Genomic DNA, 27,484 nt, shown 5'->3' on the forward strand with positions numbered 1-27,484 from the left:
CCGTAAATAGTAAATTTGCGTCCCGCGACGAGACACAATTGGATGGGTCGTAGAATCCAATTCGAAGATCGAATCGAAAACTCATTCCCATTTCTCAACCCCTTTCCACGAACGTTTCGAGCCTTTTTTCGGATTCTCGCGAATAAATCGACCCAACGTGCCACGAATGTTTGATTTGTGCCTACGTCGAGTAATTCAGATTCGGCAAGTTGCCATACGTCATAATAAGTAGATTGCAGCGAACGAGTCAGACACCGCTTGCCTCTGTTGAAAAAAAGATCGATCGTCGCTGATTACATAAATAATTCTTTGTTTGCGTGTTTAGACGATTGGACTATATAAAAATACATTCTTGAGGATTTATTTGGAAACTCGAAAGAAATAATAAAATTGTAAGTCAAGCTTTTTATTCCATCTGTAATATTCAAATGAATGTTTATCTAGACTAAGTTGCTCGGTGTTTCTTATATGAACAAAAATGTGGCCAATTTTCCTGAGTGATGTGCTCGAGTTATGACACGTATCTACTTGAACAAATTTGGGTTAAGTTGCAAAGTAACTTTATTCTATGAACCTCGCCATTTCGCCCTGCATGGTATAGTTATATCGTACAATTTCCTTATTTTGATTTTATGATATCGTTGAATAAATAAAATATTCTATAATTCTATTATTTTTCCCATCTTCAAAGGTGGTTTCTCCCATTAAACGATAATCGTAATCGAGTAACCGTTCACTTTTTGTGAGGTCGATAGTCGGGAGTACTTAACAATAAAATTAAATCATAATATTTAGTCTTTAGTTTCTTTTTTTACAGAGTAATGAATGATTATCGTTTGAGAAAAATTATTTAATCTCCAAGCGTGGTATGTTCAACACATGCATCACCGTACGTCAGTGCATCAATCATTAATCAGAATAAGCACGTGCTTAGGGTATCGAGGGAAAGACAAGGCCGTAGTAAGACATCCCTGACCCTACGCTAACACTATTTATACCCCAAATATATGACAAAAGCTATATCGACATTTTTTTAATTATCCAGATTTTGTATTTACTGTGATTCGTGATAGCTATATTCATGTTAATCGAGATCTCATTTTTATTTTAGACTAACGAAACGGTTGGAATTTTGCATGCCGTCGGACCACTAGCATACGCAATTCTCATTATTTTCCATTGAAAAAAAATGGGGTGCATGCATAAAGTGATAATGAATATGTGTTTTAAAAATCGCATAAAAAGGTCATACGGTTTTCTCGCAAAAAATTCTTGAAGAAGGCTTAACAATTGACCTTCCAGACCAGAATTACTCCCTTAAGGGTTGTAAACGACGATTTACTCGACGAAAAGCGTAGAATGAAATGCATCTTGCACCATCGATGGTACTTATGTAGCTAACGCGTTAACCGGTAGGCGAAAAAGTACAGGGATGGGGTAGGCAGGGGTGTGGAAAACACCCTTTTATATAAAGGGTGAGACAAAGGGAACAGGAGAAAGAGAGAAGCAAGAAAAGCCCGAATGCGGGTGCGCGACTGCATGCGCCGCTGCAGCGACGCCGTAGTACCGCAACCCGCCGTCCACTGTTCGTCGTCGTCTCGGCGCCACAGTCTCTCTCTCCGCGTGTACGGAGCCGGCTGAAGCATCGTTTAGCTCTTTCCTTTCTTCTTTTTCCTCCTAACGTGTTCGCCTACCGATTCGACACGCTTCTATAAAATGGTAAGTCGACAACCGAAGCATCTACCATTCAATCTGTACCAATCACGCGCAAGTACATCATTGATAATACGACTCGAATTTAAAATCGTCTGTCATAAACGTCACGTCGCTTCAAATTCTTTGTTTCGCTTCTAACGTCTACCGCGAAATATCCCTCTGTTCTCGGAGTTCGTACGATTGTTGTTCGTTGCTTCGCTATTTTACTACTTCCGTTTCTCGTCACGCAATCGGTCACGATAATCATTGTACGCATTTTCCCGGCCGCGATCAATTTATTCCGATGTACGTCCGAAATACCGCGCGACTTTCCATTGCTGATTCAAGGTGGATCGACGAATCGCTCAGAGTTATCGGACTCGTCCCGTCCCTTGCGACATTTTGTATATCCGCGCGACTGAAACGACGAAAAAAAACACGACGGAAAGGAAGCAAAACTTCGAAGACTTCACTCGGTTTGGAGTTATTGTAAATCACCACAAGATCGCAGCACCTCTTGGAATCGTCGTTCGATCGACGCGGTCACGGTCGCGGCGCGAGAATCGTTCGTTACTTTTTTACGCATAGTTCGGTACATCGATGTCAACGTTACTCACCGATGCGAACCGATCGTGCGTTTAACGTGGTCATCGTCATCGTCATCGTCACCGTCTTCGTCGCCATCTTCGTCGCCATCTTCGTCGCCTTTGTCACGTCGCACAACATATAAGATGTTTCAAATTATAGATATATATATGTATATGTTTATTTGACACGTTTTAAATGTAAGCTTTAAGTACAAGGTTAAGATTGTTAAAGAAGCTCCAGTGCTGGAGGGAACTGGGTTTTTATAGTATCATCCGGGAGGGAAAGGAAAGGTGGAGCTTCGGATGGGATTGCGTGGTCCCTTTAGGAAGCAGCCAGTCGATTCATCATTGTTGTGTCTGGTTTGTTATCTATTAAGGAAGAAGGTGCTGGTCACATTCCCCTCTGTTTAGATTCGTCTTGGACCCTCAAAACGTACTTTCTTCCGACGTATCGGTGTTACCACAGATTGATTGGTTGCCAATTCTTGAAGTTGTAATTCTTCATGAATATTTGGGGCTGTTGGCGTTATATTCTGGTGATGTTCAATAGAAGATTTTGAACATAATATGTTGATACAGAGTTTACGAGGTATACATTTTGTGAATATTTGGAATACATTACATTTAAGCTGTCCATCCATACGAGGTTAATGTTTTAATTCTATGTTCATATTGTAGTTATCCAATTTGTTGATCAATATTATTTAGCGTTGTTTTGAACTGATTGAAATTACATGTTAGTCTAGGAGCTTGCTCAAGATTTTCAAGCAAGAGCGTTGGATCTGTATTGTTTCCAATATGTATTTTTTTATCCTAATTTTTCTTGTTGATATATAGTACAATTTTGAATAAATTGTTCCACATCCTTTTGCATCCAAGGCCATTGATGGTTTTCTTGAATTCTTTTAAGAGTTTCGTGTGTACCTAGATGCCCCACTATGGCATTATGATTTTCTTTTAATATTGTTTCCTTTTCTTCTGAACTATATTTTTTAGGCGGGTCAGGTGAATAGGTAATTTTTAGTTGTGGAAATTTGGTGGCTAAGAATCGTAACATTAGTTGTATATGTACTTTTTCATAGTTGCTTAGTAATTCATCATTTATACCTATATTGATTTCTTTCTTAGAGCATGCCGAACATAAATCATATAATAAATGTAACCATTTGGGTTCGTCAGTCTTCTAATATTTCCTTAGCTAACTGTACAAATATTTCTCGATTGACTTTTGTAGTGAAGGGTGCTATTGAAGGTGATTCTTTCCAATTACTATATTCGTCTAATGATCCGTTATCTGCCAAGTTTCGTAACAATTGTTGGTCAGTTTCTATTGGGTAAAGTCTGGATAATCGGCTGCTTTATTTTCTTTGCCTCTTTTGTATTCCATTTCGTATTCGTACTCCTCTAACCTAAGTCTCTGTCGCATAAGTCTTGACAAGGGGTCTTTGCAACTATTTAACCAATTTAAAACTTGATGATCTGTTTGAATTATGAATTTTCTATCAAGCAAATACTGTCTAAGTCTTTTGATTGCCCAAACTATTGCTAAAAATTCCTTTTCTGTCGTACTATAATTTTTCTCGGGTGCGTTAAGAGTTCTTGAAATATAACAGCACGGATGATCGTCTTGAGATAATATTGCTCCTATTCCGTCGTTACTTGCGTCAGTTGTCAAGGTAAAAGTTTTGGTAAGGTCTGTGGATGGTAATGCGTGGTTCCTTTAGGAAGCAGCCAGTCGATTCATCATTGTTGTGTCTGGTTTGTTATCTATTAAGGAAGAAGGTGCCCGTTGCACCTTCATCAACCACGTCACGTGATTTCGCAAAAAAAAAGAAAAAGATCACTGAAACCGTATGTAAAACTAAAAAATTCCGCAGGTACTTGCAGACACGAATCTGCCGAATCTTCGTTGCGAGCAGCAGCAACAGCAGCAGCAACGTAGGTACCGATACAGCAGTGGCAGACAATTCTCGCAGGAGCGTGAGAATCGGCAATGCAGATCCGCGCGAAACGGAAATCCGGAAGAGATATCGGTGTTGAATTTAGTGGACGGGGAGAGTTTGAGCTACAGTTTAGCGTTGATACGCGGCCGTACGCCGACGCCGTGCGGCTTCATCACCGTACGGAACCAGAAGAACCAGAGTTTCGAATGGCCGATCGTGGCCGGTGAATTTCGCGCCGTGGTGGAATTGTCGCGGGGCCCGAACAAATTGGAATTGGAGGCTGCCGGGCAAAGGAAAACGCTGCATCTCGTCCACGAGCCGAGAACCACCAGATTACGCGTGACGCCGGTCTACGTGATTTGCTCCGGCCACGACGGATACTTCCAAGGTCCGCGCGGGGAGGATTGTTCGCCGGAGAGCGCCGCGACCAGGATAGGGCTCGGTGCCCGTCTCCTGCAGGCCCTTACCGCGGAGAAATTAAGGGAGGCGGGTTACGGTAGAAAAACGTTTCAGTTGGAACGAGACTTGGACGGTCCGGAATGCTTGATCATGTACAGCACGCTCGACGTCGACAGGGCGCGCACGATGAATCAGCTGGAACTCTGGGAAGTGATCGCGGTGGAATTGTTGACCGGCCCTTTGTGGTCGAAGGATCGAAAGTATCTAGCGATTCTCTCTTGCACGAGGTATCGGGGCGCGCCAATTCCATTCACTTACGAGGACACTCTCGCGAGGACGCAAGGTCACGCGGCTCTCGGCGGCGGCGGTTTGGCGTTGTACGGCTCGGCTTGCCTGCACACGTGGCCCACCTGCATGGCACAAGTGTTGCCGAGATTCCTCGACACGACGGTCGTCGATACGGAACAGCTGATGGACGACAGCAATTACCGCGGCACGTACGGCGGCTGTCTAGCCACCGGTCTCGGTTCGGTCCTCCACGAATTAGGTCACACGTTCGATCTCGGTCACGCTCACGAGGGAATAATGGGTCGGGATGTCGACTACGTCGATCGGGTCTTCGTCAGCGCGTCTGGTGTCGACTTGAATCGTAATCCCGTTCTACGAAGAGATCCCCAGCACACGACCGTCGCGTTGAGCAGACCGCTCAGCGTGACGGTCACTGTGCAAGAACCGTTTCCTCTGTTGAATAGCCCCCGAAGGAATCGTTCGCTCTCCGAAACATCACGACCCTCGCCCTCTCAAAGCCCTCCGCGATTACACGGTAGAATATCCGCACCCGGTAGTCCGAAACTTAACAGATCCTTCACCAAGACCCTCCTACAATCCGCGTCGGAACAAACTGCCTCTAATTCCCAGACAGACCGGACATTTTGGTCGCCTTCGTGCGCGGCGTTCCTCGCTTATCATCGGTGGTTCAACAGCGAGATGGACTACTTTCCCGCTCCGCACTATCATATCGAATACGATGGCAAAAGGTAAAATAATACTCTCCCCTATAAAATATAAATTGAAAGGTAAATTCCAATTCCAACTGCACCCACCCTAGTGTGAGGTATTGTAAAATAGTTGCTGTACACTGCCCGTTTATGAACTATACTGTTACTTTAAAACTACAATTGATACATATTGATAGTAGGATTAAATCAGACTTTAAACATGTAGATAATAAGTATGTGACTCGAGACTTCAGACAATTGCTAAAGAATGAAAAAATCATCTTTTAATCTAATGATTATCTTGACTTGCGTCAGCTATTCTGAAATTAATTACGTAAGTCCGGGCTATGACTGGAAATCTTCCTGGTTTGTTCTTTTACATTTACTTGCTCTCGTTTCACGTTACTCGTAAGACAATAATACTTATTTTTACGACAGGAACGTTGTACGATCACGTTTCGGAGTACGGGTGATAGAGCTTAGAGAAACGTCGGGGGAGATGGTGGTTGGATCCCGGCAATTTCCGGGGTCACGACCACCCTTGGAAGCGCTAGTTCCGCCAGCTCCACAACATTGTCTTGCCGCCCTGACTCTCTTCGCCGAGGATTCAGCCGGCAACGTGCTCAAATACCCTCTTCCGACGGCATTCTGAAGTTTCGTGCTTGCTGTATTTTCGCACGGTTATGAACATTCGGACGAATACACGCAAACGTGCGCGATTGGTAAACGCTTCAATCCGAACGAAGCCAAACTCGGAATCCAGTATATATTTGCCTCGTAAATTGTCGATACTTCGTAAAACTATATGCTACGGCAAGTTACGCGCGTTAGTACAAACTTCAGAGATCTTACCTGAGGCAAAAAATGCGCGTCGTTTATATATTTGAGGGTGAGAGATATTAGTGCAATGGTCGGCGGACGGAACGAGTAACCGAATAGAGGATGAGTAAGCGGGTATAGGATGTTAGAAAGGCTGGAATTTGGAAGCTATAACTAGGATGTTTGTGTAAGGATGATTCTAATGGTATCTATGTTGACTTATAAGTTAGGCATACAACAATCCAAATAGCGATACCACTCCTCCGGTTTTGGTGCCGACAACTTTGTCACTGTTGATATAAGTGTTCTATTCACGCGCTCCACTTGTCCATTAGCTCTTAGCATTCCCATAGTTATTGAAATGTGTTCTATTGCTTCTACAATATTGCCGAAAATCATGAGAAGCGAAAGCTGTACCCTGAACAGAGATAATTCTTCTTCAAACTTTCCATTACTTCGGAGGTAGCTGTGGTCTTCGTAGCATACAGCCACACAAACTTTGAAAATGCGTCCATAACTATAAAAATATGCTTCTAACTCTTTTGCATAGATGGAAGTGTCTAATGGAACATTTCCCTTGCCAATGGAATGTAAAAATACCTTCCTGTCTCCCATACTTCCTTTCAGCAAGAATACACGGAACACAATTACGCACCACTTTTTCTACTTTTGATTTTAAGTCTGCGAACCAATAGTCTTTCCTAACTAGTGTCTCCGTTTTCGCACTCCCGATATGACCGTTCTCGTGTACACGTCGAATGACTTGTGATTGCTTAATACGCGGCACTCTCAATTTCTTTAAATAAAAGACCATTCTGCGCTACAAATCCACTTGACTGTTTTTCATTCACTGTTCCGACAATCGGTTTCAAACTCTCATCCTCACACTGCGCTTCACGTAAACTCACAATCATACTATCCTCACCTTTGTCTACTAACATACACTCTGGAAACGGATTCCGGCATCTACATGTCTACATGTCTTAAACTATTTCCCGAACGGTGCTCTATTTTATAGTTAAACTCCTCTAATAAAAGACCCCATCTTGCAACTCGAACGCACAAATCTCTCTTACGCATCGTCAATCGCCATAATCACTTTTTCGTGCATATACTGGCTAAACGCTTCCTCCCGTTTCCAAATACGCCGTTCGAATTCTTGCTGCAAATGAATCTTGCTTGTGATAAAACATTTCTCGTAAACCTCCCGGGAGTTCTTTGACCGTCATTACGATACACTCGGGTTTTTAGTGGAACCACTCAAACGCTTTCCCCTTTTAACCGTGACGAAATGGCAAGTTTTACTATTTCGTCCGTCACTTGATACGTTACTCTCAGTAACCGCACTTGTTTTCCCCACGTTTCATACGTCTCGCTGTTGCCATCAAAATAGTTTAGCATATCCGCCACCATCGGTGCAGTCTCGTATTGCATCGAACGAGGTGCATTAATCGCCTGATTATTGCCGCCAATTGTTAATTGTTGCACGCTTTTCAAAAACTCAATCTCTCTGTGTGCCAGGTCAAGTTCGTCTTCTTTAAATTTTTTCTCTCCTCGGCAAAGTTCAATCTCCCGCTGCATGTTAGCCCGTTCTAGCTCGCTCACAGAAGGGATACTTGTCGCCCCCCGACTGTTCAGTTATGTCTTTCTGGTGATCTGCCGATTTCATTGCATAGTCTTTCGCCCAGCTACCCGATGGATCAGCTTCCATTAGCCAGTTTATCAATTCAGTCATTATACAATATTGATGACATTTTATGCGTGCGTGTGTGCATATGTATGCGTGTGTTAAAAAGAGAGACGCATTGCAGAACCTCGCAAACCAATCAGAGTTTTATACAATCTTACGAAGAACCCTACATCTCAGAGATTATTATTATTATTATAATATCTTTTGTAAATATTATCCCAATCGTAGCTTTCCGTGGAAAACCTAGATACAGTAGTGCCCACATAAGCGACCGGAATTTTGCCCATATAAGTGACCAGAGTTATCACCACCAATTCTTAAAAGCGAAGCGGCTTCGTTATCGATACATTGTATATGGTTTCGGGCGCCAGCTATTGTATCTCACTCGCACTTATTCTCTTTCCTTATCTCCGTTGAATTCTGAGAACCAACCATGCCCACATAAGTGACCGGGGCCGGTCCCGAGCTTGGTCATTTATGTGGGCACTACTGTATATCGACTGAATTTGTACGTGTGACGGACGCATGTATGAGCGTAGATAATAATCATCTAACAAAAGAAGAAACGCTGTAGCTCTAGCATTGTAATCTGTTGTCAACGACTTTGTAAAAATGCGACAAAATTACAGAACAATGCAACTTCCAGATACACGTGTATGTACAGTGTAGGTATCATAGGATTTACTTTGGTAAATATTTCTAATCGACAAATATACTATTTATTAAATAATTTACGCCTATAAAGACAAGGACTCGAACTAACTAGAATGCCTTATCGGTGATAATAACATGTAGGCATAGTAAAAAGTACAAGTTAACTAATAAACGTGAAAACTTCTGATGTACCACTACTCAAAAGAAAACCGTGCATTTGAAGCGACGTTAAATGCTCTTACTGAAATACATACACACCACGTTATACGTATAAACATATCACGATTGTTGTTACGATTTTCATCATTGCCACTATCACTGACTTTTAAGGGGCCTTTCTACTTTGTGGGATTAAAAAAATCGAATTTTTTTTTTTTTGCCTTTTCTTTTAGTATGTAGTCTCGAAAATATATCTACTAAATATTAAATTGATATTCAGAAAACGCGCAGGTATAACAACTGGACGTAAAACTTTAAAGCTGTTTTTCTCGAAATTACATTTTTCGGCACTGCGTAGACAATAACATGAAAACTATTCAAGATATCAATATCAAATTTATGCAGTATCTTTAAAACTGGTCTCTCTATCGCATAAACTAGGATAAAAGCGATATATGCAATATTTTTTCTTTTATTAACAAAAAAGCAGCCGAATATATGAAAATACTCAGCATCTTTCCGTAAAATAACTGCCATTGTGCCATTTTTCGTTTTTTTTTTAAAAGGTCCTAGTTCATGCGATAACCAAACATCTATATTAAGAATATCTTTGGTTTTTGGATTTCGGATAACTTATCGCAAAATATTACGTAATCAATGCGTAATCAATAGATATTATGCGTTGCAAAAATTCGTAAATATAGTTAAATATATAATAAATATATCCACAAAATCCGGAATTAATCGCTATTTAATAGCCCGCAAAAAAAATTACAAAGAAACATATATTTTTCTTGCCTACAAAGTAGAATGGCCCCTGAATACATATACATCATATCGTAATAGATGATTCATTCAAGAAAAGGTAAATATGTTTGGAGATTATCGGTCGTTACACAAAATTTTGGCTATCATTTTTATCGAAAGATTAGTGAAAATATTAGTTAAAAAGATATCGCCGCTTAGTATCCTAGTAATCAATATTACTTCACAAATATATAAAAGCTCAATGTTCACTTATTCGTCATACACGAGGTATAGAATAGACGCACGCAATGCTCTTTTCTGTTTTTTTGTTTTCGGGTTCTTTTTTCTGCTATTTCCGTGTCACTTCCAACGTTATCGGTTCATACTAGAATTCGAATTTAGCACTCTTAGCATTTAGAATTCAGACTAAATATTGGAAGAATTTAATTATTTCGGAAACAATTAAAATTAGATCTCAGGAGCGGCTTTAAACTGACCCGGACACGCAGGACAGGTATCTATTTCGAAATTTATTTGTTTATTCTTCTTTAAAATTTATCTTGTTATATTTCAATCGGATGGCAATCAAAGAAATTCATACAAGGTTATTATTCCCTTAACCATGTTAAATTTTATTCAAATCATGTACCAGAATAATCACATTTAAATATTTATATATCTTTTATTCTTTTTTAAAGAACATCTACATCTAAATGATAATTCTCTAATTCGCTTCTAATAATAAATCACAACTTAAGAAACATGTCATGAACATAATACAAGTAAATTAAATAATGCTTAATTCTTGTTTTGCAAAAATATTCGAACATTAAACAAACATTAATTTTTAATATACATATACAGGGTGTTCGGCCACCCCTGGGAAAAATTTTAATGACGGATTCTAGAGGTCAAAATAAGACGAAAATCAAGAATATCAATTTGTTGATGGAGGCTTCGTTAAAAAGTTATTAACAATTAAATTCAAAAATTTCAAATCGCTCTGGAAAAATTATTTTCGGTTGCGGGGGTCAATTACAATCATCTTTGGCGAATACACATACCTCCGAAATCCTATCCACTTTCGAGAAAAAAAATCGGGTAGGTGCTGAAATTTTTCGGCGAAAAAAAATTTTTCAAATCGTTTTGAAAAAATTATTTTCGGTTGCAAGGGTCAATTACAATCATTTTTGGTCATTACACATACCCCCGAAATCCTACGCACTTTCGAGTAAAAAATTCCTTACCGAAAATCTAATTAGGTGCTTAAATATTTCGACGAAAAAAAAAGAATTTCATTATAATCATTTTTGGTGAATAGACATACCCCCGAAATCCTGCGTATTCTCGAGAAAAAAATTCAGTACGGGCGGAACTTTAAACGTTAATAATTTTTTAACAAAACCTCCATCAACAAATTGGTATTCTTGATTTTCGTCTTATTTTGGCCTCTAGAATCCCCCATTAAAATTTTCCCCAGGGGTGGCCGGACACCCTGTATACACTACAGTTCCGTAAATATATTTGTATATTTATTGTAAATTTATTATTTATTTAATGTCCGAATATTTTTGAAACACAAGAGTTAAACACTACATCGTTCAAAAATTAATCCTAAAGTTCACAATATACACATAAAATACACTGATAAAGTGTATTAAAATATTTAGATATTCGAAATACGAGTTGAACAGTTTGATAAAGATAATAAGTCAATCTTATCGAAGTTCTTATGGAATTTGGTGTTGCCCAAACTGAAGTATCGGCTCGTAACAAATAAACGGTTGCATTTGTAAAAAATAACAATCCTATACGCGCCGTAAAGAGAAAGGTTTTCTGCGTGTGCTCGTTTTACCGATTTCAATAGTTCAATTAACTATAGTTGTCAAGATCACCGTTCTTTAAACGAAAACGTAGCTCGAAAACAAATCGTTGTTTTATCTTATCAGTGGTTCGTGTGTCACAACCTCCATAAGATACCTCGTCACAGCCGACTCTAGTACTAACAATGCTGACAGAGAGTCTGATTTTGCACTGAATAGACAAAGACGCACAAATACTATGTACTCTTTTTATCTAGTACAAAATCAGACTCTCGCGATTTTACTGTTTCTCGTTCAGCATGGCTAGTACAGGAGACGGTTGTAATTTCGCCTATGCGATCGCAATTAGAACAGTCATTCGTATTTGTAAGTATTAAAAAATCAGAATATATTTTGTTATATATCGGTTCTTAGATTTAATTGATATTACTTTTGTTTCCAAGCGCTGAATTAACTATGCTGTCTGCCACTTCGAACAGAGAAAAGAACAAGGATGAGCTCAAAAGTGAAATTAGAATTCTATTTCCAGAAATCGTCGAAGGAAAAATATATACCGAAGAATTTCTAACTGCAGCGCGTGACATTGTGCGGCTTGTGGGTACGTAGGTACATTCGCGTTTAATATGAAACATAACCTACATAAAGCGCGAATTGTTTACACCGAATCCACGAACCGTCAATCGATGTTTCAGATAAACTCGGCAAAGTTTTTAGTCCGGTTAAATACGACATACAATTCAATATTAATGTAAGTTTTTCAAGAAGCTCGTTTAAGTCCGTCTTGATTTATTCATTAGAGTCTAATTGCAGAAACTCTCTACCAAATATGAAACAAACAGGCAAGCAAATGCGACTCTACAGGACATGATTTTAATTGAAAAAAACACAGACCCCAAATTAATCGCTTTAGATGCTTTGATGTGGTTAACTAGGTATGCGTAATGTATGCTTGCCATCACCTCTTCGCTCGTTAACAATTTCCTTGATTACAGAGGATTGCATATGATCTTATTGTTTTTTGAGAAAATCGTTGAGGACTCTAAAACGAGTACACCAACGGAAGATCTAGTAGCTTTTCTCAAAAGGTCTTACGAAGAAGCTTTAGAATGCTATCATGGTTGGATGGCAAAACAGCTTTTCGACGTAAGCGCGTATTTATTTATCGGCCGGGTATACACAAAAAATGGTACATTCTATAAGTTTTTTAATTTTATCAACAGCTTCTTTCACGTATGGTACCCACACGCTCTAAACTTTTACAAGCATTAAACGACGGGCAAGCCGACAATAACGATATTATTATAAACGACTTGGAAATCTACTTGATAAATTTGCGAAAAAACGTTTCAGCGATACAGCTATTTTATAAAACCCACAATCTTGAGATCCCAACGTAAAATACCTTAATTGTTAATATTAATATCATTGAACATACAGATTACAATTTATTATAATAAATTATTTGAAGATGTACAATTATGTAATAATACTTAGGACATAATATCAATCAAGAATTTAACGTAAATGCATAGCAGGATACGTATGTATTACAAAAACGATAAGAAAGCATATAAGATTTGCAATTTTTGCATTAATCCAAACATATAAATACAATTTGGAAACAAAATTTTGTTAATGTAATATAATATAAATAAAAGATATACATAATATTGGACATCTATAATTGAATTAATATTTATAATAGGAATTGCATAGTTGTGACAAGTAAAATGTTTTGGCACGTTGATCTGCCAAATTCTTCAGAGCAATTGTACCTGTGACAATTTCGATGAAGAGAAGGCAAGCCATAAAAGAATTCATAAATACTTCGCTATCTCCCAGTAATGTTGCTCGATCAAAAAGAAGAAACAACATCAGAGGAAATTGTATTAGCATCAAGATCAACCAACAACTAGTCAATTCTGGAATCTAACAATAACCTTTTTGCACAACAAATAGGTAAAAAGTTATAATATATGTAGGATATGATTACCTTGCCACCAAGATTTCCAAGATATCCCAAATACAGCTTTAAAATTTCAGATACCGAAAGTATTAGAAATACCGCTAATATTATTAATTTATAAATGTTCGTTAAATTATTGTACTGTAAGACGAGAAAATAATTTTGTGATATTTATGTACAATTAAAGATTAGTTATAGTAAAAGGCAACATTGTATTTACTTTAGCATCTATGTTTACAATGGCAATCAACAGCCAAATTGGAAAAAGCCACAAATTAATGTATAAAGCCACTTGAAAGGGCAAATTGGACCTTGGTTTGTTTCCTGGAAATGCTTTCATTTCTTAATCGTGCGAAGATAATTTATAAACAGCAATTCCTGATCACAGTAAACCGATCTAAAAAACGTACGATTAAAGATATTTATTATTCAGTATTTTCACATTTTTCTGCAATTAATACTCTCAAATATTAAAAATATTCGAAATTAATTTAATTACACTAAATAACACTATTAAGTATAACCAAAAAAATTAAAATCACTTTCCCCTTGTCAGTATATTGAATTAAAATTTACTCACGCCATTCAACTCAAATTATCGTAAACATTACGATTATTTAATAAAAAAAGGATAAATAGCAAAAGTAAGTAGTGGTAAAAACCACATTACTTAGTTGTCGATGTAACCTAGGATAAAAGACCCAAACCTAACCCATTTACTACAAGTCTAAACTGTTTTACTTGAAATACCGAATACTCCTTATACAGGTATACAGGGTGTTCGGTCACCCCTGGGAAGAATTTTAATTGGGGATTCTAGAGGCCAAAATAAGAAAATCAAGAATACTAATTTGTTGATGGAGGCTTCGTTAAAAAGTTAATAACGTTTGAAGTTCCGCCCGTACTGAATTTTTTTCTCGAGAATACGCAGAATTTCGAGGGTATGTCTATTCGCCAAAAATGATTGTAATTGATCCCCGTAATCGAAAATAATTTTTCCAGAAAGATTTGAAATTTTTTAATTTAATTGTTAATAACTTTTTAACGATGCCTCAAACGAAAAATTGATATTCTTGATTTTCGTCTTATTTTGGCTTCTACAATCTCCCATTAAAATTTTTCCCAGGGGTGGTCGAACACCCTGTATACACAAAAATCTAACATACCTACTAAATGCATTTAATATCATAAAAAAGACAGCACTTAATTTATGTTGTTAGTAATTTTGTATGAAATATACATGGAAGTTAGTTCTCGAATCAATCTAAAATTTGTATTCATTATTCGTGAATAAAAATAGACCAACTCTTGTTTATAGTATTGCAGTATGTTATAAGTTTTTATGTATAGAAACATGCAAGACAAAATATTGTCGAACTTCATTAATACGTAAATTTAAATGTTAGGTAAGAGGGTATTTGACTAGTGGATAGTAATTCGGTTACATTTTAGGAGTGACGGTAATAGATCCCAAAACGTTCGTCTCAAATTATTGAATTTAGAAATAAAGGATTATGAAAGTTGTAATAATTTTTTTTTTTAATTAAAAATATCAAATAATAATGAATAAAAGAAGGAACCTATACTTTTTAATAGATAAATACGACAAAAATGCAATATTATTAGAATTAGTCGATTAGATGGCAATAATTGAGTCTTTTACACTATACTTCGAATTTTCGAAAATAATTTGTCAGTCTTTTCTTCTTTTCTTTTCTTATGCCCTCTTACTCCCTTATTTGCTTACTCATAATGAAATTACCAAAGAAATGAAAGCAAAAATTTCAAGTATATCGAAAAAATACAATTTCATGTTTGGCAATGTATAAATATACAGCGTATAGTCACGCGATTAAAAATTAAGAATAATAACAAAAATTATATTGGAAACAGAATACATTAGTTTGAAAATTTTTAAGAGTTGGTGATTGCATTGACTCGCGTAGCAGCGTGACATGAGTTTTGTGATTTCGACGATCAAGCGGTCAGCGAAGAAAGTGACAACACAGAAAACGTTCGTAAAGTTTAATTCTAGCTGTGTGTAGAAGCACATGCGTCATTTAACGCATTAGTAGATTCTTTTCGACACAAGATTGAACGTTGAAGTGTTAAAAAAAAATTGGATTATTAACTCCGAGAATAATCTTCACAGTCTTAGGGAGAGAAAAGAGGTTATCCGTCTTCTGATTTTCGTCTTTTCGAAACGGTGAAAATTGTTCAAATGGCCGGTGCAATGTTGTTCGAACGGGCACAAGCAGTTTCGATGACAAATCGTAGCGAAGGTATTTCGCTTCTTAACGAAATTGTCTCCGATCCGAGTATCGGTGTTACCGAAGATGACGAAGATAACATTCGGGTAAAGGAACAAGGTATTCTACATCTTGGTGAACTTTACAAAAAAGAAGGGAAGGCAAAAGAATTGGCCGAACTGATAAAAGCTACCAGGCCTTTTCTTAGTTTAATTAGTAAAGCTAAAGCTGCTAAGCTCGTACGATCATTAGTGGACTTTTTCTTGGACCTTGAAGCTGGTATTGGTATCGAGGTATTAACACGAATGCTTATCATTCGATCCTGACCAGTAGATTATAATTTATTTTAATTTGTTCTCCTTGTAGGTTCAGTTGTGTAAAGAATGTATAGATTGGGCAAAGGAAGAACGTAGAACATTTTTAAGGCAATCACTGGAAGCACGTTTGATAGCTTTATATTTCGATACCAGCATGTATAGCGAAGCGTTGCAATTAGGATCAGCATTGCTCAAGGAGCTCAAGAAATTAGATGACAAACAACTGTTGATAGAGGTCCAGTTGTTAGAGAGCAAAACTTATCATGCATTGAGCAATTTGGCCAAAGCGAGAGCAGCCCTTACAAGTGCTCGAACAACTGCCAATGCAGTTTATTGTCCGCCCAAAATGCAGGCTGCTTTAGATTTACAATCAGGGATTTTACACGCTGCCGACGAACGAGATTTTAAAACGGCGTATTCATATTTTTACGAAGCATTCGAAGGGTAAATTATTATCTCATTAAATGGTATATTGATCGGTGTTGTATAAATCTTGCTCGTAGTTTACATCGGTCTATAATTGTTAACAGATACGACAGCGTCGAGAGCCCGAAAGCTTTAACGGCTTTGAAATATATGTTACTATCGAAGATTATGTTACGTACACCCGAAGACGTTCAATCAATAATGTCCGGAAAGTTAGCCGTTAAATATGCTGGACGGGATTTGGATGCAATGCGAGCAGTTGCCGAAGCGAGTCATCGACGTTCGCTGGCAGATTTTCAGACTGCTGTAAAAAAGTATCGAGAAGAACTAGAAGATGATGTGATCGTACGCGCTCATCTCGGTTCTCTTTACGACGCGATGCTCGAACAAAACTTGTGTCGTTTAGTCGAACCTTATTCACGCGTACAGGTACACGATTGTCTATCTTGATATGGTTCGATTCAATCCGATCGATCCAATAATCAGATTCCTACATATCCATTAAACTCGTTCTTTTGCCTTTCGATGTAGGTTAGTCATATTGCGACCTGTATATCATTGCCGCTCGTTCAAGTGGAAAAGAAGCTCTCGCAAATGATATTGGATAAGAAGCTAAGAGGTGTTCTCGATCAGGGTGAAGGTGTTCTAATCGTTTTCGAAGATACTCCGCGCGACAAGACTTACGAACTTGCGTTGGATACGATACACAGCATGGGGAAGGTCGTCGACACACTTTATCAAAAAGCGAAAAAACTCACTTAGCCGTATTTAATATATATTTCTACCAGCAAAATTTGTTATAATTATTATTACCATTAACTATCATTTCGTGTCGTTACGAATCAAATTAAATCACTTTTTCCGATGTTCGTTAGATAATTTAAAACACTTTCCTGCCTTTTACAATTCTATTTTCTTTATAATAGGTGCCAATTTGACAATATTATTTGTTTCAAAATGTGAAATTCCTACGATTCGATTGAATATATTAATATATGTTTTCTTTTGTATGTTACATTGTACCCACGTATGCGTACGCCCGTGTATTTTCTTTCTTTTGATTACACATACATATATATATATATATATATATATATATATATATATACACACGGTGGTAAATCTTATACACAGTAGTACTTTTGTTGGTCAACTTTTTCTTCGGAAACAGATTGGAATGATGACGTCGTGATGTGCAAAATACGAAATACAGTGCTATGATGCGAAATGATTAATTTTACTTACTTATTTATCCTGTTCGAAGTACTAGAAAAATCTGAAATATCGCAAAATTTTACCCTTCTTTTCTTAAAAGAATTTGACTTTTATTTTTATTTTTCATAATAAAAAACATCGCCGATTACTACGAGCGTGAAAATCGATTTTTATTCGTATGATCGATTGAAAGTAAAATATCATTTTGAACAGATATTCCACCGACCTAGGCTATCACGAGTATAATTATAATTTGTTGAATCCCATAATTTTACGTTACCTAGAATTTCAATTGTACATAATTAATTTGTAATAAAAGATTTTTTGTAAGGAAGTAGTTCTGTATAGTGCATATGTTGTTTGATGTACAAAAAATGAAATTGACACGACGTTTGGTATTGTTGTTGTCTGTTAGAAAATATTTTTGAAACTTATAAGTCCATAAATTTTAATTTGATTTGGAAGAAAAAAAGGGAGAAAAAGTTGTTGAGATTAACAACAAAATTGAAATTATGGCAAAATTATCGTTAACTGGGTTAAAGTTACAGATTCTGATTTGATGGCGTAGTAGGAATATGCATCGCGACTTCCTGTTTGAAGTTGTACGTTACAATAAAGAGACAGTGTGGTTATATTTTATAAAGTTTTTTTTTTATGAAGTGTATAATGGCGGATATCACAGCACAGAAGGTAAAATAATTTGTATTACGATTTTAATTGTAATCACTTGAAATGGCAGGCTAGGTGGTTACGTTGTCCGATTCACAAATTATAGACAGGATTCGTTGGTCAATGTAACGTTTGACCCAGACCGGCATCATTATGCCCGAGATAATGATTGTTTTTTCCTCAACGATATTTTCAAAAGATATTTTAATCGTACAGTTAATATTTAGACGTATCATTTGTTAATTACTCCGTATTTTGAATCCTTATAGTTGTTGGTGATCTTATCTCTGTAGCGAAACCCACACGTCGAAATAATATTGTTGTATAGGTGTTATAATGGCCTTTTTCCAACTATTATACGATTTTTTATGATCATTTCTTGTTCTAGCTAGTGTTATACCTTTACGGATAAAGCCTGCAAATTTATCTACCGTCATTTGTTGTGGCTTATCATTTAATAATAAATTATTTTGTACTCAATTCTGTTTGGTTTATAGATTCAAGATATATTTGTATTGATTTCATAATCGAATTAAAATATTGCTCCAATTCCTTGTGATCATGCTACTTAATATATTTATCTTTAAAATTTGTCTTACAGGTACAAGAATACAAGGATTCCCTTAAAACTAAAGTAATTATTTAAATGCTGTTTTATTCCAATGTATATTTCTGTTTATTAGTCATTAACAATATATAATACATATTTATATAATTGTTCAGGCTGAACAACTATTGTTGAAAGGATTCCCAGAGAAAATCGTCCAGTTAAACGAGTTATTGGAGTCATGTAGATTCTGTAATAGAAAACTGTCGGATGTTCATCAAGAGCTAAATGTGCCCATTCCAGATCCAATAATTCTTAATCATTCCGATGAAACACCCATTATAAAGAAACAGAAAGTAGACAATAGCGTAGACAATACTAGTGGAACCAAAGTAATGGTACTACCCAATGGACCAGTACCTTGTAACAAGACTCTATGTGAATTTATTCGCATAGTTAAACCATATATTCGTGAGCTGATGGAGGATTCTAACTTGGTATGTATTTCAGAACATAACAAGACAGAAGCTCCAAATCTAAAAAAATTTTCTAACGAGTAATAGAAATTCTTGTAAGGCGTCGTCCGCGTGTAATATACGAATTTAAATTTCTAATGCTTATGTTAAATTTTCTATTTGTAGTTAAAAATGTGGATCTCATTTTTAATTCCAAAAATCGAAGATGGAAATAATTTCGGCGTATCGGTTCAAGAAGATACGCTTGCCGAAATACAAACAGTCGAAAGCGAGGCTGGTGCATTTTTTGATCAAATATCTAGGTAACGCGTGAGCAAATATCTTATGATCGTTTCTCTATAAAATAAAACATATATATTAAGTAAGAATATTTATTTTTTTTAAAGGTATTTTATCTGTAGAGGAAAGATCGTTAGTAAAGTTGCGAAGTATCCACACATCAGTGATTATAGAAGAGCGGTCGAAGAATTAGACGAAAAAGAGTATGTGAGTTTATGGTTGGTTATGTGCGAAGTCCGTAACCGCTATTGTTCTCTACACGATTTGGTAATCAAGAATTTGGAGAAAATCAAAAGACCACGCTCTTCCAACGCGCAATCTTTGTATTAAATGCTATATATACTACTTATACTTGGTAATGTACAGGACGATAACGAAAGGAAAACCTAAAAAAAAAAAACATGCGCATCAAGAAGAGCGTTATTCTCGACGTTTTCGATGGAAACCGAGAATTACCTTTTTTTCATTTTTGATCCGATAATCTTGGCGATGACTCGTTCGCTTGGGTGGTATTCAAAGCGGCGCTAAAAAATTAAATTAATATTTATACTCGACTTTTTCAAAAACAATATTAGACACACTGGAAAAAATACATTTGATTTATTCGTTTGCGGAAGACAATAAAAACATATAGTTTTCCTTTTGTATCAAAAACTTGAGTCTATTCTGAATTGTATCGATTTAATTCTTACGTCGTTTCAGAATCTTCAAACGGAACTCGTACACTTATAATTAAAGTTTGTCAAAAGCATGTCTCTGCTCATTTTTTTCTTGAACTAATTCTCATTATTCTTACTTTCGAAAATTCAATTGTTCGATTACACGAACTGTACGTGTGACGTACTTACAGAAAACTTTAATAGATGTAAAAGTGTTGGGATATCATCCTTTCATCTAATTGAATTTAGAATATAGCTAAGCATGTAATCTGTAATTTTAATATACTGCTGTAATGATCGTTAGAACATAAATCAAGATACAACAAACAGTTTTCGTAGGTGGTATTAACTTAAAGCGCCTTTTCTTTATAGTAGCCGTTTCCCGACAATGTTAGTCAAAATTGGTCTAGTTTAAAATTGTCAATATTTTATCTGTGACTCTTTAAATTGATACTTCAACAATTGCTTCGGTTAGAATATGAAAATATCGACAAAATTAATAAGAATTGCTAAACAAGAAACAGTATTCTTGAGTTGCGTAGTGTTCAAGTTGTAGGTCATAATAACATCGCATGGTTGCAATCGATTATAATTTCTTACAAGCGGAAGCGTCATAAAAAATCGTTTGTAATGTAAAAGAAGTTTCATACAAAAAATGTGTTAGAACATAAAAAAATACGCAAAGAAAATTTAATTAAAAAACAAACTATATGACATAACCCTACTTCTATTGGAAAACTGTACCCCTGTGAATCGTATCGTAGATTTACTATTTGAAAACGTTTTTACATTTAAAAATTTCGAACAAATTTTTTATTACAAGATATCTTTATAAAAATAACTTTTCCGCTTTTTTTAGTGTAGATATCTCACTATGTGATATCGAATAAGAGCAACGTCGCCATATTTATCAAGCACCGTAATCAATGGCTGCATAGGCGTAAAGAAAGCCACAAATCAAATTTTTAGATCAATCATATTTCGACGTCTTATGGCCAATTTCACTAAAATTGAAACTTCGATTCATTTTGCCTAAACTTTAGCTGCAATCTCAGTTACTGATAGAGTATCAGTTTGGACATAACGAGGCAAACATGAATTTTGAATATCTGGAAAACTATATGGTGAATCGTACTAAAATAATTTAATATACATAATTAAATGTGGGTTAACTTCCGTTATAATATGCTACTTACCTAACCTATTCTTAGTTTCCGACTGCAGCAAAACTTTCATTACATAAATTTTTACGTATAACCGTTGCTTTTCGCTAATAGTATTACTGGAGCACGCAGGGCTAACGATTTCGAAAAGCTAAGAAACTTTTTGCACAGAAATAAATTATATGTAGATTACGTATAAATTTATATATTTCTTAATCAATTTTATAAAATGTAATAAAAAGTATAAAACAATCCGAACTCGTCTGATGGATAAACTTCATCAGATTCCTTCGATAATTCATGACAAGTTAATATAAAAATAACAACTTTGATAAATATTTTAACACATTGAATGCTGAATGAGTTTTTTCTGTCTTCCCATTTATACTGAATTATTCTCAGTATATAACTAGGAACATTTAATAATTTAATGGCGTGTATGCTTATTCTATTATAGTATTCCTAACAATAGTAATTTCATATAAAAGTTTACAAATATTAGGATTTGTTTATGACAAAGTATCGGTACCTACAATTGCATTCAACGTGTTAAAGGTTGCTTTATCGTAAATTGTTTTGACTATGTTTCTTCGAAAAGACCGGGGTTGAGGTAACAATGTTTATTAAATCCTATCGATGTTACCGCTAAAGTTTGACATTCCTCCTTCGTAGTTCGTTGTTTATTTAATCGTTCATCGACCTACAAAACATTAATTAGCTGTATGCATTTTAATTAAATTACAAATAATAACAATAATACATTTAAATAAAAGTTGTTCACCATGTTTAGTAAATCCTGAAGATGAGTTATACACGCATAGTTCATAAATACTTCGCACAAAATTTGTATAAACCAACTGCCGGTTATTGTATCTCGAAAAGCAACGTATCCTGGAAGAGTAGCGTGTGCGACAAACATGTCCGCGTAATTTCTAATCGTATCGTTACTATTTGCCTTGAGATGGACCATTTCCTCAGACGAATTAAAATTATTTGTATCCGTCGTGTGTCTCGGTATTTTTATTGAATTTTGCGATTTTTCTCCCCTGACAGCAACAGATTCATTACTAATAATTTTATCAGTTTCAATGAACAGATTTTAAAACATACACATTTTTAATTTGCTTTAGGAAGAAATAATACTTGAAGAATATTGGTACCTACCTACATAATTGAAAGATAAAAATCTTTGGTTTCCCTGCAAGATGGGGACAAACTTGTGCAGTAAAATAGTCCAAAATATCCACGCATAAAACACGTTTAGAATTCTCTACTTTACTCTCAGGATTATAATCCACGCCTTCTATTTCTGTGATTTCAGTATGGGCACTTACGCTACCATGACTGCTCACAATGACAAAGCATGAATCAACTTTTCGTAAATCTTGATGTTGAGAAAATTCTTTTACCTTCTTCAGTAATTCCTTAAAATAATACAAATTATCGTGTATAAAGATTTCTAATCTCTTCAGATTATTAGAAATTCTAGTCATTTACCTCCCCTGTTAGATCAAAATGAGAAATAACAATAAAACCCATTTGTGTAAACAAATTTCTTAGATTCACTTCATCATGCGCGGCCGAATTTCTAGGTTTTTCATTCGAATATTTGTATTGTATATTTGTAATTATTAAAACTAATCCACGAGGTTTACTACGCATTGGATATCTTTGAACATGCTCGTACACAGGTCCGTCTAAAAACTTTGTAGCTTTTCGTACTTGAATTTGTAAGGGTTTATCCGACATTTGCATATTGTGATAGAAGTTGTCTTGTCTGTTTTTTAAAGAACAAAGTACAATAACATTTGGTAAAACATAACCTCACAATACATAGGGATAATTAAAAATATTTTTAACATTACCCTTCTATAGTTGGAATAAAATTTGTTTCCTTAGTGGTACTATAATTTATTACAGTCTCTTCATTATCGTTCGTTTGGATTTCATTGTTAAGGAACGTGGTATTCTTCTGTTCTAAAGTATCAGCTAAATTGCCATGATTACTTTGCCGGAGACTTGTAACAAGACCGTCAAATGCAAACGGTCCCCGTGTTTTTACAGTTAAATATACGTCTCCCACAGTTGCTTCGTCCGCGAAATTCTTCTAAAGTAGTCTAGTTATACAATTCGTTTCGTACACTTATTAAACATAATAAAGAAAGTCTTCTTACCTTCCAACGTAGAATATTTACATCGTCTCTATTAAAAACTTTATTTTCCAATAACTTTGGCCATAACTTGAATAAATCTATTTTAGGTACGATAGATTCGTAACATGAATCTATTATGTCTCGATGCGTTTGATTCATGTCAAGTATTAATATAAAATTTACATTCCTTCGAAGGAAATTAACGTTTTCCTCTCTCAATGTAGTCACAATATGTCTTATGCAGTTGTAGAAGTTGCATTCCTTAATTCAGCAAACTTTTTCCGTGTTAAATTGATACTACGATTACGAGTAAGCTAAAACTAATTTAACAATTACTAGCGTTCATTAAACCTTGGCATGTTGAAATGAGTCATTGATACTAAACCTATACAGCACACAGAAAATCCAAGGTTTTCGATTGGTAGAACAAGATGACGCACGTTTTACCAATCCGGATTGTTCTAGAATTGGAACTTAAATGGCACTCGCGCCTATACATGGAGGATTATCGAAGGTTTACGGTAAATTATCAATTACTAGCCAGCATAAGGGGCCTTTCTACCTTGTGGGATTAAAAAATCGATATTTTTTTTTTTGCATTTTCCTTTAGTATGTAGTCTCGAAAATATGTCTACCAAATATTGAATTGAAATTTGAAAAACTAACGAAGTTATAGCCTGCTGAAATGTACCGCGCGCAGGTATAACAACTGGACGTGAAACTTTAAAGCTGTTTTTCTCGAAACTACATTTTTCGGCACTGCGTGCGTGATAACTAAAAAACTATTCAAGATATCAACATCAAATTTATACAGTATCTTCAGAATTGGTCTCCCTATAGCATGAACTAGGATAATTGCGATATATGCAATACTTTTTCTTTTATTAACAAAAAAGCAACCAAATATATGAAAATATTCAATATTTTTTCGTAAAATAGCTGCCATTTTGCCATTTTTTGTTTTTTTGAAAAGATCCTAGTTCATGCTATAACCACACTCATCTATATTAAGAATATCGTTGGTTTTAGGATTTCGAATAACTTGTTCGCAAGATATCACGTACGCAGTCGGGTGCCGTTCGTAAAAACTGTTGTTTGATGATCAACAAAAACAGCGTAATCAATAGATATTATGCGTTGCAAAAATTCGTAAATATAGCTAAATATATAATAAATGTATCTACAAAATCCGGAATTAATCGCTCTTTAATAACCCGCAAAAAAAAATCACAAAGAAACACGTATTTTTCATGCCTACAAGGTAGAATGGCCCCTTAAGATACCACGGCGGTATATTATAAATATTATGCATAACATTTATGTTATTATAGTAATTATCTTCTTAACAAACGAGTACGTGTCTTTAAAATGCTTAACAATAAACGAACAACTTGTAAATTTTGAACAATGTTATTGACATTAAGAATATTACAAACTATAACTCTCGATGCCAGATTTTGAAATTAAAAAAGCGGCTATTTCCAATTTAAATTTTCGTACGTAGCACAAAATAAAAGAATCAATGAAAATCTCCACTTTAGTTCTACAAAAGTTTTGTATCCAAAAATCATATTTTCGGATACTGTAAAAATAATTATTTGGTCCGGAAAGAAATTGAAAAACATTTCCTATTATTAGCAAACCAAATAAAAGAGCAGAAGAAGGAGCAAGACAAGTTGCTTGTAAACTTTATGTTTGTAATAAATAATTGAGCCACTCCTGACGGTAATGCAATGCCAGGTTGACTCGCGACAGAGGTGGAGCAAGCTCCGTTCCCTCCGTCTTAATTTCAAAAATCAGTTTAACATTCTGAACTCCCCGATGGGGAGTGTACCAGATATTAAGCTGATAAGAACAGATAAATGGCTCTTTATTTTTCAATAAATGTTTCCCCGGAGCCGAGGCCCCGGGGATTAGGTACATGATACAATTTTTGTATTTTCTTTTTTTTTTTTTTCCTTAATTATATAATTTCAAAAGGGCGCAGGGACAATCCCCCTGCGCCCTTGTAGTCGCATATTATCACATTCATACATCGCTCTGGGCGTCCATCTAATAAAGGTATCGCTCTTCCTTCGGGCGTTGGTGTTACCAGTCAATAGTAATAGATAATAGATCAATAAATAAATAAATAAATAAATAAATACATATATATAGACAAACACAACAACAACAACAAACAATCAATAAGCCATGTAGCCGGTGTATAGGGCCGGACTACTTGTCAAGTGTAAAATAGAATAAATAGAATCTGGTGCAACCAACTAAAAAAAACAAAACAAAATAGGGTAAGGTACGAAGCCCGACATGTTTCGTGGACGCCCGCTACTCGTCTTCTTGAGCACGGGGCAGTCCGATGGTGCCAATATCTTCGGCCCCTCGACCCCCACGGTCGTCATTTATAGTATTCCATCTTCTCTGCGCCGCCGCGTTCTCGTTGACATCGGGCGCCGAGGTCGGGGCGGGGTACTGCCGAATCCCGGAGACATGCTCCACGTACATGTCCCTGGACCAGGCTATGGTCTCAGATACCATGAGTCGTCTCATGATCCTCGCGTAGAACCATGAGACGCGCAGCGTCTTCAAGAGGGCCTCGTTCTCCGGGCACCAGGCGCCCAGGGCCCCGACGATGAACGTGTGACGGGACTTTACGCGTCACTTGGAACAAACACGAACTCGCGAAACTTTAAGGTAACGTGCGTACACTGTTACCTTCTGTCGTGACTTATGCCGTAGCTGAAGATAAGGGACGGACAGAGTAACGTTACGCGAGTCTTGACTTTCGAAATACTGGTCTGTGCTTTATTTTGGCGAAGGGTTTATAAAGGTCGGTATGGCCGTAGAGTAGGGGTGCTTGGTTTTGGGCCTGATGTCTGACTCAGCTGTTGTTGCTACTAGGTGGTGATGTGGATGGTGACTCAGATGTTATTGCTGCGTGGTGAAGATATGGATGGTGATTCAAATGTTTTTGGCGAGGAGTGCTGACGCGGTTGTTTGTACTGACGAATGCGGGTGGTATCACAAACGCGTCCACGTGGACGGTGTAGCCGCGCCGGCGGAGAGCACACGCCAGAGGCGCGTATTTCCGCAGCTTCTCCGCCTTGGCCTCTTCAAAGGCCACCGAGGTGTTCTCGAAAGGCACGGCCACATCGACCAGGTGGACGGTCCGCGACGGCTCGTGCGTCACAACTATGTCGGGACGCAAGGCCGCCAGTTCGTCAGGGACACCCGGGACACGCCGGTCCACCCGGATGTCGCCCGGGAGACGGGTCGCCGTCGCAAGCCTGCGAACCAGGCCGTGGTGCCGGAGCTGGCGAGCCGCCGAATGAACGCCGCAGTGACCGAGCACATGGGGAAGGCTCTCGAGTTTGTACCCGCATCACCGACAGCGCTTGTCGCCTCCCCCCCAACGGATTGCTCCGTTGAGCGGGAGGACGTCAAGGCGCGCACGGTGGATGAAGCGCCAGTCGGCGAAGCGAGTGAACGACCCCCCACGCATGAAGTGATTGCTCACCGCATGGCGGGAGGTCACCCCGAAGACCTTCCCCTGGTCAGGTTTTCGGACCAGTGTCTCCATGTAGTGCCCGGTCACTGCCGCCCTCATGCGGCGGATTATCTCGGCCTTCGCTCCTGGTGACACCACGACCGGCTCGCCCCGCGAAGCAGTCTCCACCGAGAGCTCGGCCCGACCATCGTCCCATCTACATCGGAACCCGAAACGCGCCGCAGACCTGAGCGCGGCGGACCGCACCCGCGACCAGAATGAGGAACATCCGCTGGTTGGCAACGCGAAGTCCCCGGTCAAGCGACCCGACAGGTACTCCGCGAGGTCCCCCTCTGTCGGCGGCCGA

At 37.2% G+C, this 27,484-nt stretch overlaps 5 protein-coding genes and 1 non-coding gene across 7 annotated transcripts; 4 read left to right on the plus strand and 2 right to left on the minus strand.

Moving 5' to 3' along the window:
* The first annotated feature begins 1,610 nt into the window (after window positions 1–1,610).
* On the plus strand, window positions 1,611–9,113 carry LOC122401026 (putative zinc metalloproteinase YIL108W). The gene is made up of 3 exons (XM_043402884.1): window positions 1,611–1,719; window positions 4,160–5,661; window positions 6,061–9,113. Exons 1-3 carry the CDS (start codon window positions 1,717–1,719, stop codon window positions 6,272–6,274), a joined length of 1,719 nt encoding a protein of 572 aa, XP_043258819.1. The 5' UTR covers window positions 1,611–1,716; the 3' UTR covers window positions 6,275–9,113.
* A 2,467-nt stretch (window positions 9,114–11,580) lies between these two features.
* LOC122401001 (glycolipid transfer protein A) lies at window positions 11,581–13,171 on the plus strand. Its single transcript, XM_043402847.1, has 6 exons — window positions 11,581–11,880; window positions 11,958–12,112; window positions 12,207–12,262; window positions 12,325–12,446; window positions 12,507–12,657; window positions 12,735–13,171. The coding sequence occupies exons 2-6, from the start codon at window positions 11,971–11,973 to the stop codon at window positions 12,909–12,911; spliced, it is 648 nt and encodes a 215-aa protein (XP_043258782.1). The 5' UTR covers window positions 11,581–11,880; window positions 11,958–11,970; the 3' UTR covers window positions 12,912–13,171.
* Window positions 13,172–15,418: 2,247 nt separating this feature from the next.
* On the plus strand, window positions 15,419–17,517 carry LOC122400996 (26S proteasome non-ATPase regulatory subunit 11). Its single transcript, XM_043402832.1, has 4 exons — window positions 15,419–16,022; window positions 16,096–16,490; window positions 16,577–16,901; window positions 17,004–17,517. Exons 1-4 carry the CDS (start codon window positions 15,702–15,704, stop codon window positions 17,232–17,234), a joined length of 1,272 nt encoding a protein of 423 aa, XP_043258767.1. The 5' UTR covers window positions 15,419–15,701; the 3' UTR covers window positions 17,235–17,517.
* Window positions 17,518–18,253: 736 nt separating this feature from the next.
* Window positions 18,254–20,649, plus strand: LOC122400998 (proteasome activator complex subunit 3). Its single transcript, XM_043402836.1, has 5 exons — window positions 18,254–18,377; window positions 18,958–18,990; window positions 19,080–19,400; window positions 19,545–19,681; window positions 19,766–20,649. The coding sequence occupies exons 1-5, from the start codon at window positions 18,342–18,344 to the stop codon at window positions 19,986–19,988; spliced, it is 750 nt and encodes a 249-aa protein (XP_043258771.1). The 5' UTR covers window positions 18,254–18,341; the 3' UTR covers window positions 19,989–20,649.
* Window positions 20,650–20,771: 122 nt separating this feature from the next.
* LOC122400997 (caspase-6-like) lies at window positions 20,772–24,006 on the minus strand. 2 transcript variants are annotated; one of them, XM_043402834.1, is made up of 6 exons: window positions 23,655–24,006; window positions 23,346–23,584; window positions 22,978–23,257; window positions 22,645–22,904; window positions 22,262–22,526; window positions 20,772–22,180 (listed from the first exon to the last, which is right to left on the minus strand). In XM_043402834.1, exons 1-6 carry the CDS (start codon window positions 23,790–23,792, stop codon window positions 22,061–22,063), a joined length of 1,302 nt encoding a protein of 433 aa, XP_043258769.1. In that variant the 5' UTR covers window positions 23,793–24,006; the 3' UTR covers window positions 20,772–22,060. The 2 variants fall into 2 exon arrangements, with proteins under 2 accessions (XP_043258769.1, XP_043258768.1); XM_043402833.1 differs by having other exon boundaries at window positions 23,346–23,587.
* Window positions 24,007–25,336: 1,330 nt separating this feature from the next.
* LOC122401121 lies at window positions 25,337–25,521 on the minus strand. Its single transcript, XR_006259423.1, has one exon. It is a non-coding gene; the product is annotated as a U2 spliceosomal RNA (small nuclear RNA).
* Window positions 25,522–27,484: the final 1,963 nt, after the last annotated feature.

The sequence above is a fragment of the Colletes gigas genome, unplaced genomic scaffold (genome assembly GCF_013123115.1).
Source record: "Colletes gigas isolate AHSC1104 unplaced genomic scaffold, ASM1312311v1 Colletes_gigas_Sc00021, whole genome shotgun sequence".
Lineage (NCBI taxonomy): Eukaryota > Metazoa > Arthropoda > Insecta > Hymenoptera > Colletidae > Colletes > Colletes gigas.